The 12,500-nt window shown below is 30.6% G+C and overlaps 7 protein-coding genes across 7 annotated transcripts in view; 4 read left to right on the top strand and 3 right to left on the bottom strand.

The window, feature by feature from the left end:
• The window catches only part of HELRODRAFT_71911 (hypothetical protein), a gene marked incomplete at both ends in the record, with an annotated part of 17,486 nt that extends 15,155 nt beyond the window's left edge, over positions 1 to 2,331 (bottom strand). Inside the window, one exon of the mRNA XM_009012786.1 lies at positions 2,212 to 2,331. Within this exon, the coding sequence (XP_009011034.1) occupies positions 2,212 to 2,331 (120 nt within the window). The remainder of the gene's footprint in view (positions 1 to 2,211) is intronic.
• An 871-nt stretch (positions 2,332 to 3,202) lies between these two features.
• Positions 3,203 to 3,655, top strand: HELRODRAFT_72348 (hypothetical protein; the record flags this gene model as incomplete). Its single annotated transcript, XM_009012787.1, has 1 exon — positions 3,203 to 3,655. One exon carries the CDS (start codon positions 3,203 to 3,205, stop codon positions 3,653 to 3,655), a length of 453 nt encoding a protein of 150 aa, XP_009011035.1.
• Positions 3,656 to 4,333: 678 nt separating this feature from the next.
• On the top strand, positions 4,334 to 5,654 carry HELRODRAFT_167265 (hypothetical protein; the record flags this gene model as incomplete). Its single annotated transcript, XM_009012788.1, has 5 exons — positions 4,334 to 4,380; positions 4,688 to 4,835; positions 5,037 to 5,148; positions 5,317 to 5,448; positions 5,566 to 5,654. The coding sequence occupies 5 exons, from the start codon at positions 4,334 to 4,336 to the stop codon at positions 5,652 to 5,654; spliced, it is 528 nt and encodes a 175-aa protein (XP_009011036.1).
• A 178-nt stretch (positions 5,655 to 5,832) lies between these two features.
• HELRODRAFT_167266 (hypothetical protein) lies at positions 5,833 to 6,800 on the bottom strand (the record flags this gene model as incomplete). Its single annotated transcript, XM_009012789.1, has 3 exons — positions 5,833 to 6,494; positions 6,585 to 6,683; positions 6,770 to 6,800. 3 exons carry the CDS (start codon positions 6,798 to 6,800, stop codon positions 5,833 to 5,835), a joined length of 792 nt encoding a protein of 263 aa, XP_009011037.1.
• Positions 6,801 to 7,590: 790 nt separating this feature from the next.
• Positions 7,591 to 8,430, top strand: HELRODRAFT_167267 (hypothetical protein; the record flags this gene model as incomplete). The annotated part of the gene is made up of 1 exon (XM_009012790.1): positions 7,591 to 8,430. One exon carries the CDS (start codon positions 7,591 to 7,593, stop codon positions 8,428 to 8,430), a length of 840 nt encoding a protein of 279 aa, XP_009011038.1.
• Positions 8,431 to 9,378: 948 nt separating this feature from the next.
• Positions 9,379 to 10,230, top strand: HELRODRAFT_167268 (hypothetical protein; the record flags this gene model as incomplete). Its single annotated transcript, XM_009012791.1, has 1 exon — positions 9,379 to 10,230. The coding sequence occupies one exon, from the start codon at positions 9,379 to 9,381 to the stop codon at positions 10,228 to 10,230; it is 852 nt and encodes a 283-aa protein (XP_009011039.1).
• Positions 10,231 to 12,190: 1,960 nt separating this feature from the next.
• HELRODRAFT_167269 (hypothetical protein) overlaps positions 12,191 to 12,500 on the bottom strand; it is a gene marked incomplete at both ends in the record, with an annotated part of 861 nt that continues 551 nt past the window's right edge. The window contains one exon of the mRNA XM_009012792.1: positions 12,191 to 12,500. This exon is cut by the window's right edge and continues 551 nt beyond it. Coding sequence (XP_009011040.1) covers positions 12,191 to 12,500 — 310 coding nt within the window.

Consider the following 12,500-nt stretch of genomic DNA (forward strand, 5'->3'; position numbering starts at 1 on the left):
TAATGATTTACAACGGAATTTTTGTCCTTATTACCCCTTTTGACAGAACCAGCATAAAACTAAAACATTAAGCATAAAACTAAGAAGCAATCTAGACAAAAACATTAAAAATGAAAACAACAACAATAACAATAATAATGATAATAAAATAACACTGCTTGCAACAAAATGTTATAGACATAAACAAACACACACACGAACACAAACAAACACACACACGAACACAAACAAACAAACGAACGAACAAATAGACAAAATGAAGAAATATAAACTCACAAAATCTCTAAATGACTGGATGCAGTTGAGCTGGCGTTTATGTTGTATCTGACTTCTTTGATTTCGTTGAAACTTAAATTTCTAAAGATAAAATAATAATACACAATCTTATCATGTTATATTAAATAATATCAAATAACTCTCTCTCTCTCTCTCTCTCTTTCTCTCTCTCTCTCTCTTTCTCTCTCTCTCTCTTAACTTGTGTATGCGTGCTTGTGTATGCGTGTGTTTGTTTGTAAATGCATGTGTAGGTTTGTGTGTGCGTGTGTATATATATGTGTCTGTAGGTGTGTATGCTTACTTATGTATGTGTGTCGTCTGTGTAAGTGTGGTTGGTATCAAATTTGTATATTGTATACGGTGGTGTATGTATGTTTGTGTTTGTAAGTGTGGGATTGTTTTAATCAGTTACAATATCATATTTAAATATGTGTGCGTGCGTGCGCGTGTGTGTGTGTGTGTGTGTGTGTGCGTTATCAACGGTGAATACACTTGAAATACCACTGGATGATAGTGATAATGAAGATAGCAATAACAATAATAATAACGATGATAAGGGATATTATAAATATGACGATGAAGATGATGATGAAGATGACGATGAAGATGATGGTGAAGATGACGATGAAGATGATGGTGAAGATGATGATGAAGATGAATGACGATGAGGAAAATGTTCTTATTTCAGGATGATTGCATAATTCTTTCTTGCAGTAATTAATTTTTTTGAAGAGTTGGTAATTAAAAGTTGTCATTTAAATTCTTAACAGCTGCTAACAATTTTTCTCCGTGTGTGTGTGTGTGTGTGCATGTGTGTGCGTTTGTACGTATGTGTATAATACATGTGTTGTTACAAGCGTGTGTGTTTTTGTATATGTGTCAATCGGAGTATATGCGTATATTTTCATATTTTCTGTATGTTTGTCAGAACGTGTGTGTGTATTTTTATTTATGTGTGTGTGTGTATGTGTGTGCAAATTTTCACGCATATGTGTATGTATGGGTCTGTATGTGTATGTATGTTGGTTTTTGGTATGCCTGTATATTAGAGTAATATGAAATTTTATTGAGAAAATTTAAATTCTGGAGACAGCTTACAATTTTTGGATGTTTGCCATATCGCTGAGAAAATCCACATTTTGAAGTTTGTTGTGACTCAGGTCCCTGTTTGACAATAGGAGGAAAAAAAATAAGTAAGACAGACCAAAAATAAAATAAACAAGATAGGTCAAAAACCAAAATGAATGATAAATAATAATAAAATTTAATTAAATAAAAAATACTAACAGTTCTTTTAACTGGTGTAAGACATTCAAGTTAGTAACATGAGAGATTATGTTCCTACTTAAATCCCTGAAAATTCAATTATTTATTTAAAAATAAATAATAGAGTTATAAAAACATTTATTTATTTGTATCTTTTAAAAATTATTTATAAATAATACCATTTTTTTTCAAATTTTATGCTCGGGTTAATGCCTGATACAATATTTTTTAATAGAATTCTTATAAAAAATATATCAAACAGATTTTATTTGCTAACAAAATATAAGTGCATCACCTACTTAAATACAAATAATATTTATTTGAAATTTTTTTAAATTAAAAAAGTTATTAATTATTATTGCTGCTAGACAAATTGACTGTATTTAGTTTTTACCATTGAAAGTTAATACCTGAATTTATATCAGTAGGTATATATCTATATATATTATATATATATTGATTGATAATTACTTTTTAATCTTTAATAATGGTATCTTCTATAATAGTCTATCTATAGCTATACTATACACAATTTTTCATGTTAATATGTGAACTACACTAAAATTTAAATTATATTAAAACGTAAATTAAGTTTAATAAGATAAAGAGATATATTTCTTACAGATTTTCGACCCAGAGAGGAATCAGATTGATGATGGCTTCATTGACTTTCAGTTCGCTGCAATCAATGTTGTTGCCCAAACATGAGCAGTTTGATGGGCATAATATTGTTCGTTCGTCGGTAAAATTCTCGTAAGAAATTTGCACAAAATTGTAAATTGATATCATTATTAAAATGATCATTTTATTAACGATTTTTATCATTTTTAAAATAAGATTTTTTACAAATTTTAGAAAAAAAAAATTCTAAATCTACATTCTACAACATCAGCCAGCGGCTTTTTTAAATAATTATCAACATTTGAAATCTATATTTTGTCTTTTATGTTTGTAATCTTGGACGCGAAACATTTGATCAGCAAACCAGTGAAATATTATTATCATATTAGCGATGCTGTTTAATGTTTTTGTTTATATATGATTTATAATGGGTGCTACTAAATGGCTGATCATGTATGAAATTATGCAGTTTAGCTTCTTAGCTGAATTACCTATATTTCTATTTTAATAGAATAATTTGTCATTTGTTTGTTGTTTGGAACATTATATTTGATTGAAAATAACATAAATTTACCAAATGTAATGCGTTTTTGATGTTAATAACTTTGATTTACTTTTCACTGCACTGTCAAAGGTCTGGAAACATAAATTATTCAGATTGGGTATCAAGGGTCGCATTTTGCTGTTGCACTCTTGGACCGTTCATTTAGTTTTGCATTTATTTGTGTAATTATTTGTTTAAGTTCATTTATAATAATATTTCAAATTTTGTTTTAAATAAACTAGCATCCTATTTCTATTAAAATTACACCTACAAAGTCGATTATTAAAATTTTAGAAGCTAAAATAAATAAAACAGTAATCAGCTGATTGTGTTTACTATTTAAGAAGTGCTCGCTCTGTTGCGAACTAACACATTTACAAATATCAAAACGTTGATATATAAGCAAAAAAAGTTTCGTTGTTAATATTTTCATCAGTTTGTTTGTGTCCTGAACAAAATATTAATCAAAAAACATTGAAATAAGTAAGTAAAATAATGTCGATATCCGGCAAGTTGAATGACGCAAAGAAGAACCCCGTGGTCTACATAACGAGATGTGCGACGTTCAGTGCCTGTCACCGCCTCCACAGTCCTAAATTGTCGGATGAAGAGAATAGGAAAATTTTCGGCAAATGCAACCACATCAACGGTCACGGTCACAATTACAGACTGGAGGTAACGTTGAAAGGAGAGGTAGAGGAGGACACTGGCATGGTGTACAACTTGTCTGACCTCTGTAAGGTCATAGAAACGTGCGTTATCGAGTTAATGGACCATAAAAACTTGGATAAGGATGTTGAATTTTTTAAAAACAACACAAGCACAAGCGAAAATCTATGTGTATTTATTTGGCACAAGCTACTGGAAAATTTATCTAAACCACATCTGCTGTTTGAAGTTAAATTACACGAAACTGATAATAACATTGTATACTATAAAGGCGAATAATTTTATGGTTGTAATGCTGTTAATGTAATAACTGCAAACTGTTGTGTGTGTACATGTATGTGCTAATCAACGTTATGTTAAACACTTTAATGTATTAGGTTAAGTTTAGAAATCCTTTTTATTGCTTGTGTAGTCAATTAATCATTCGATTAAATTAAACGTTATTTTTCTTGTTTACGCTCTGCTGTATGTCATCTTATACCGACGATACAAATTTATTAGATAATATTTCGTACATCGCAAACTAAGTGATGATGCTTTCGTTAAAAGTTCGAATGTTTGATAAACTTGTCTTGTGGTATAATGATTAACGACGTGTGTATCTGTTCAGGTAAGAAGTGTTGTCATAGCTAGACGAATGTGTATTTCAGAAAGTCTAACTAATAAAAACTAATTCGCTAAGCAAAAATGTCATATAACGTGTAATATAATTGTAATATTCATTCAGTATATTAAATCATAACTAACCATAAGTTTGAACAAAAATTAATAACTATAAAATACTCAAAATACAGCAAAACTTATGCCTATTAAAATCATACAAATAAACGATGAAGAAGAATTTAAAGGTTGTTGCCATGGTAATGTTTCACCGAACAGTATACTGTTTGAAAATGAATTTTGATTAACGAAATACTTGTTCGTGATACTTGGCTCCAGAAAGAACTATTTTAAACGATGGAGTTGACTGGCAGTACCTACAAAGGTGACATTAGATATGGGAGGTCGTAACATTATTTACACTAAGAATCATTTTGTTAACTTTGACCGTGAATTTGTTTATAATTGTAAGAATTACAAAGCCACGATTATTAGCAACTTTAAATTTTATAAGAACTTCTTAGAGCTACGTAGACAGCAAATGCAGGTAAGGCAGACTGATTTTTAATTCTGTTTGATGACGTCAATGACATTTACAAAGAGCTTAATCAAATTTTCACAAGTGATACAAAATACAAACATAATCAACGAAATAGAGTTTTGCAATCAGCGATTCATAAATACTTAAAACAACCATCATATAAAAAACAGAATGGAAGGCATGGGAACGTACGAGTTTCCAACCGGAACCAAATACACCGGTCAGTTTTTGGATGGCATGTTCAATGGACAGGGCACTCTATGCTTTCCGAACGGTGGAAAGTATGTTGCCACGTGGAACAATGGGAAAGCCATTGAAGTAAGCTACCGAAGTTCGTTTAAAAATTATATATGCAAGCAACTATTGCCGTCGTATTTCAATTAATTTTACGTTATTACACAAACAAATTTCCATCCAGTAGCAGTACTTTGCAGAATTTACTCCAGTAAAAACGATTCAATCTACCTAACTTATTTATTAAACCCGACAACTAAACGTGGTTGAACACAAATCCTAAAGGGCAGGTACATATTTCCTGACGAGTTGGAATACAAAGAAGAAAACTGGGAGTACTGTGACGGATATGACAGAAGATTTTTCAATGAAATCAAGGAAGGCCTCAAATCTTCAGGTATCATTCTATATAATAAAGTGCAATAGTGATAGCATTTCTTAAAAAATAATTTTAACAAACGTTCCAACCCAACAATAAATCAACATTCTGCAATTATTAAGACATTACAGTGAATGTTATTTCATAATTTTCCAAATACAATATAAATAAACATTTTCTCACAAGGCCACACTAGGTTGACAAACATTGAACCCACAAGGGAAATCCCAAAGGGGTGCTATGACTGTGGAGATGGATTCTACAGACCAGATGAAAGAATAATTGTGGATTATAACATGAATTTCCTGAGATGCGCTGGTCAGTCCTCTTCAGAATTTGAAATATTTAAAAATAAAAATGATCTCTAAAAAATAATTCTAAGATAGAAAGAGGGTATGTACTTAATCTAGGAATAAATATTTCCGTTCCATCCAGATGACGATGAACATGAATGGATAATAACTTGCTGTAGGAAGGAGAAAGATGAATACATTGAGTGGCTGGAGAGTGATAACAAGAAATGATCAATTTCATATTTACCCACTATAAACTAGTGTGCCTTGCTAAGTTTATAAATTTGATATCATTTGGTCTTATTGCATCTATGGCTATTTTGTTTTTTAATAATATAAATTAACAAACTGCAGTTGAAAATTGAAAATATTTTTACATTTATTTAACAAAAAGCAAAAATGTATATATTCAGTTAGAATTTTTTGCTTCAACATTAATGTTCATAGAAGCATGAGCATGTTTGCCCTTTTTTATGGCATCAGTGAAAAGACTCATGTAGAGTTTAATTGCACATGGAGTGTCATCATTGCCAGGAACAGGAAACGTAATTAATCTGGGATCACAGTTTGAATCAACAATCCCAATCACAGGAATGTTCATTTTTGCTGACTCAACAACTGCTGTGTGCTGTTCAAATGCATCATTTAATGTAGATAAGAAGATACATAAATCAGGCAGTCGTGTTGTGGCTCCGTATTGAACTGTTGAATTTGTGAAGGTTCCCAGACGCCATTTTCTGCAATGAGAGTACTCCCCACAATCTTTTGCCATTTGTTCCACAGTAGTAATGTTCTGTGGTGATCTTGTAACAAACATTATTATTCCTTGCCTGAATGCTACATGGGCAGTGAAATTTAAAGCATCTCCCAGTAACTGAACAGTTTGATCTAGATCAATGATGTCGATGCCTAATCTGTTGCCAAATAAAAATGGCTTCATGTATTCATTTCTGACGATTGATTTGTGGCCATAATGAACTCTATTCAAAAATAAATCATTCAGTGTGAAGGAGTTTCGAACGTTGAAGTAGTCCTTGTGCTCCAACGGATTCAGATGGTTCAGGACTGTAACTGAGAAGTATTTTATAAAAAAACTTAATAATCACTGCGTGTAAACTCGTGTAGAAAATACATATAAAAAAATGAAATGTTGTTACCAACCATTTTTTTCATCCATGGTATTTGCAACATTTTCTGGTTTAAGCGCTGTTGAAGTGCTCAGCGCTCTTCCGTTTATAAATCTTGTTAAAGTTACATTTCCTAGTGAAAAAATTATAAATTTAACAATTGATCTTAATTACTTCATTAAAATCTTCGGAGAAAATATTTAAAGGATGTAAAATCACCTTTCTTCATCATGTGTGTGGGCAACGCCATTTTATAATGAAGTGTATAAAAGTAAATTTAACTGATGTGAGCCATGCATATTATGAGAACAGAAGAGATATTCAATGAAGCTCTATAAAATAAATAGTGCATAAACACGGAATGTAATCTTATAGCGTGTGTGAGATTATGGTTTTATTAAAATTGACTTTTAAGATGTATTATTTACTATTTGTTTATTACTATAGGACATCAATGGTGCAAATATTAAAATTAGTGTTTAAAGATTATTTTTTAAACTTTAATTTGGAAGTTCGTAGTTTATCATTTTGTGACAGAACTTTTACAAATTTTTAAAAATGTTCTTTTTGTTTTTTTATGCCTTGATTTTGTACCGCTAAGATATGTTACTAGTTCAAGTTGAGTTACTACATGCTAAATATTGCACATCCTTAAATTCGATTCATAATATCATTTTATTGTTTCATGTAATACGATTCAGCAAGTCCATTAATGAGTGGTTTTATTAAATTATGGTGATGCAACGAAATAACAAAGTCGACAAGTGAAGTTGAAACACATTATTTCCATAATTTCAAGTGCGAATTTGAATCATCATGGATTTTACCTTTTACCCTTTTCAAATTATATAGTTTTATTTCACTTAATTTCGTACATCATAAACAACATCAGATAGTGTAAAGTCCAGTATATAGATATAACATTTATATACACGTATGGTGACTTATTTTTGGATGGTAGGTATTTATATATATCTGGTGAAATTACAAATAATAACGAGTTTGTTTAGTTGTTATATTAAATTAGATTAGTCAGGAAAATGTCGCATAAAGTCATCTATCCAACTGCTCTGAAAATTTTCAGGAACCGTCACAGCGAGAAGAAAGTGTTGTCAGAATTGATGGACAAGTTGCCGGAGAGATGTTCCAATTTGAAAGATGCAACAACTTGTCTGTCTATCGGTACTGGCTACGGAGATTACGATATAGACTTCATCGAGAAATGTTTGCCGAACTTGAAAAAATTTATAGCTATTGAAATTGATGGCGACTGTGTGAAAGAAGTGAAGGAGAATTTGTACACTAGGTTTAAAAATAAGTTCGAAGTCGAAGTGTTTGAGATGCCGGTTGAAAATTTTTTTGATCTCTACGAAACAGTAATAAATGATTTTGATGGAGAAAAAAATAAAGCTGAAAAATATTCATTCAACAGCCGTTGTAAAGAAGTATTAAACGGCGAAGTTGACGCCATCTTAGCTTTCCACATCATTCATTTCTTGGCCGAGAAAGAGAGAAAAAGATTCTACAACTTATGTTTCGATCACTGGCTCCGTCCAAAAACAGGGCAGTTGTTTTTTACAGGTTGTGATGAAAATAACTCCCTGAACCACCTTCTGTCCGAGGCCAAGTCTCCGGTAATTCTGTCATCAGAGATAATAGTGAATGAATTGAAAAATGGAGGTAAAAATGTAGTCGAGGAGTTCCCTTACAACTGTCCGATCGATTATTCGTCATTTGATGTGGACATTCGAAGGTTTCTTAACTTCACTTTTCAACATTCCGGAGCTACGGAGACAAGCATCGAAGAAGCCATGAAAGTCATTGCTCCCAATGGCTGGTCCGAATATCCATGTAATTTCTGTATTGCTAGGAAAGCATGATGATGATGGTAATGTGGAGAGTACGATGATGATGAGGATGCTAATGATGAGGACAATGATGTTGATGATGATAACAAAAATTAAATTAATTTTCAATAAATCGTGGCAAATATTTTTATTTGAATCTAAAATAATTACAATAGTATATATTACTCTCAATTTAGTAGCAATGATTAAATCAGTTTTATATGGCTGTCAATTTCAAACTCAAATCTCAAGGACGATGACGCCATGATAGCGTTGAAGATGTCATACTTGTTTCATTAAAAATATGAATTTGTTTTTATCTATTTATTTATTTTTTAATTTATTTTTTAATTTATTTGAAACGTTAACGACCATATAAATCAAGGATAATAATTGATCTGAGAGTATTGCTGACGAATGTTTGACTCTTAATAATAAAACTGAAAGAATAATAATAAATCAATAAAAATATTTAAAAAAATAAATCAATAATCATTATTATTATTTTAATTATCACGTCACTTCAACTTCAACGCGAGGCAGGGCGTTGAACTATGAAACGCAATTACACAAAAAATACAAAGGTTTAAACTAACGAAGAACTCTCTTAATGTCGTTTGCGGCGCACAAAAACAAATTACTTTTAGTTATCAACGAATCTTGTTTAGAACTTCTGAAAGACTTTTTAGTTATTATATTATCAAATGATTTCTTATTTATTTAGAATTTATTTTATAATCATTACATTTGCTGCTATCAGTTCTATTTAGGTTGACTAACTATCCTATTTGTTAGACGCAAAAGATTATTTAAGCTGTTGAAAATCTTGGTTAAAATTATGTTTATAAATGTTCTTAAAACTTTTTGTTCAATTATTTAAATAAAATTACATGATATTCATTGAGAAAATAATTGCATAAAGAATAAAATTTAATGAATTTTTAATACAAAAATATAAACTAATTAATTTTTCCTTAGATAATGGCTAAAGATATTGCGCCATACACTGAAACGTTAAAAACGTTTAAAAAGCATTACAACGAGAAAGAAGTTTTGAACGGTTTGATGAAGGATGTAGAAATAATCTTTCCCTGTCTAAGGAAAGTCACAACATGTGTGTCCATTGGTACTGGCTATGGTGATTACGACCTTGACTTCCTCCGCACCTGTCTGCCCTATCTCAAAACTTTAATCGTCATCGAGAAGAATGAGGACTGTTTGAGAGAGCTTAAAATTAATTTGGAAGAGTTTTCTGATAATTTAGAGGTTTACATCATCAAATCTACCATTGAACGTTTTATACAAATAAATGAACTAGGTCATTGGTTCTTGTTGAATGAGATTGTAGAAGATAGTTCACCAGAAAAAGTTCAAAAAGTCACATCATTCTTCATGGGAAAGATTGAAATTGTTTTAGCCTTCCACGTGCTTCATTTTTTAGACCAGGCGCACAGAAGAGCGCTCTACAAACTGTGTCTGGGACAATGGATGTGGCCAGAAGAAAAACTAAATAATATTTTCGTGTTTGTGAGCATGAGTGGCGAAGATAGTACAATAGTCCGACTGATCAAAGAGCTGACGCAGGATTCTCTCGTGATTTCAGAAATAATCAAAAATGAGTTGAATGAGCAGGGAGGTTTTTGTTTACATGATTTCAGTTACGAATGCCTGATGGATGTACCTGATATAAATAACTTGAGGGAAATTGTTAAATCCATGTTTCCAGACTTTGAAGTCAATGAAAGCAGTTTGGCAGAGGTGGCGAAGAAGATAGTGCCGAATGGAAAGTCCATTCTTAAGGCCAGCATGTGTCTCTATGCCAAGAAAAACTAACATTCTTCACAGTTCTCAGCCTAATTTTAATGTTAAAACCAAATTAAAAATACTTGTTTTATATTCAAATAATTTTTAACATAACAATTCTTAGAACTACTTGAATGTTTACTGACAATGCATGCTACCTCATGCAAATATTCAATTAAATTTCAACATTATATCTTATAAAAAACTAAAAAAATTCCTTGTACCGAATGTCATGATTTAATATTTTTTTAACAATTTTGAAACATTTTGACGTCCATAAACTCTCTATATCCATTGAATTAAACGCCGATTATCTCTGAACATTTTTTTCATCGAGCAACTTCTATAATTAAAAAGCTGTCTAAATGAAAATTCGTCCTTTTTTTTGTTAGTTTCAATATTCGAAGTCGACTTGTAATAAAACATAATAAATATACAAACCAAATCAAAATTTTACAACAGCGGCAGTAGTAGTAGTAGTGGCAAGAGTAGTAGAAGTATTATGGTAGTAAAAGAAGTTTTTTGTAGCAGCCGCGAGTTGCTTCGTTTAAATGTCATTGCTTGTGTAAACATAACCTACAGTAATAATAAATAAAGTTAAATACATTTAGAAATTTTATTAAAATTATTATTTTAAGAATTATTATTATTGTTATTATTATTTATTTATTTATTCGTTCGTTCGTTCATTTATTTATTATTATGATTATTTCTATAATAAACATTATAAATCATAAAGATCACCGTCTGTCGTCTTCTCTTAAGGACAGTTTGTTGTATTATTATTATCATTGATATTATTACCAATATTATTGCTTCTTATAATAAAATAATAATAATAATTTTTATTATTATTATTACGAATTTGGATTCAACTATTGCGTGATTGACGTAGTATCGTTGATTGGATAAACATGCGGTTAATCTTTTCCACTGTTTCAAATTTTTTTGAAATAATCTCCGAATTATTTTTCCCCATATAAAAAAATTGTCTCAGAGCGGTGAAAATTTTGAAAATGTTTTAACGAGATGATACAGTAAAAATAATTTAGTAGCATTTGGATGAAAAGATTAAAAGATCCTATGACCTTTGAAAAACTACAAGAAGCTCCAGATTGATTGATCGTTTGATTCATGATTGATTCGTGATTAATTGATTGATAGATAGATTGATTGATTGATTGATTGACTAATTGATTTATCGATTTTTAAACAACGACATAGAATAAATTTAAACATTCACAATCTCTTACTAGCGGCCACTAGCATTGAGACAACCATACAATCGTACAATTCATTGAAAAAAGCACAGTTAAGAAAACTGAACAATTTGAAAAATAGCTACAACAAAAGCAACAATGGCTTATATACACACATAAACGCATATATATACATTATATATATATAAATTATATATTTTATATATATATTATATATATATATATAGATTTTGATATGATTATAAGGACCATATGAATGAACATTTTATTACCTTACCTTTCAGGTTTTCAATATTGTGTATCGTATATATTACATTATTATTTTTTAGCGATAGTGAAAGTATTAATAATAATAATAATTATTATTATTATTATTATTTTATTATCATTTGAATATGACTCTGCGATTAGACTTGCTAGGGCTATGTAATAATTCCATGCTATCTAATGATAGGTATTGTAAAAACCGCAATGATATTATTCATCCCGGGTGTCCTGTTGCTCAAGCGAGCAGTCAAATTAATTTGGAGTTGTTTTTAGCAGTATCTTTTTATTTCTCTCTCTCTCTCTCTCTCTCTCTCTCAGTCTCTCTCTCTCTCTCTTTCAGTCTCTCTCTTTCTCGTTTAAATATGTTTATAAATGTAGGTATAAACTAATAATCAATAATAAAAATTTATTCAATAGCAATCATTTATGTAAAATATGTTGTTAAAATGTTCTCGAATAATTGAAAGATATTTTATTTAGAAAAATATGAAAGTTTAATGAAATTAGATTTGCAAGGCACCCCCGTCTATCTTGGCACAGACGCACAGGCTCCCCTTGTGGCACGCCCAGCCGTCAGGTGCAATCATCTTGATCTTTTCAACAAAATCTGTCATCTGAAGACTTTCGATGCAGAATTTCATTGCTTCGTAGAGGTTATTTATATCAGTCATCTGCATTGGACACTCAAAGCTGAGTTCATCTAGAACTGAAACTTCCTCGCCTTCTAGTTCCTCTTTGACGGTTTCCGAATTAACAAATTCTTTCAGTTGCAGTTCTCTAAGCAGCCTATTTGTTGCGTTGTCGTCTCCACTG

This window comes from Helobdella robusta (genome assembly GCF_000326865.2).
Source record: "Helobdella robusta unplaced genomic scaffold HELROscaffold_11, whole genome shotgun sequence".
NCBI classification, from domain to species: domain Eukaryota; kingdom Metazoa; phylum Annelida; class Clitellata; order Rhynchobdellida; family Glossiphoniidae; genus Helobdella; species Helobdella robusta.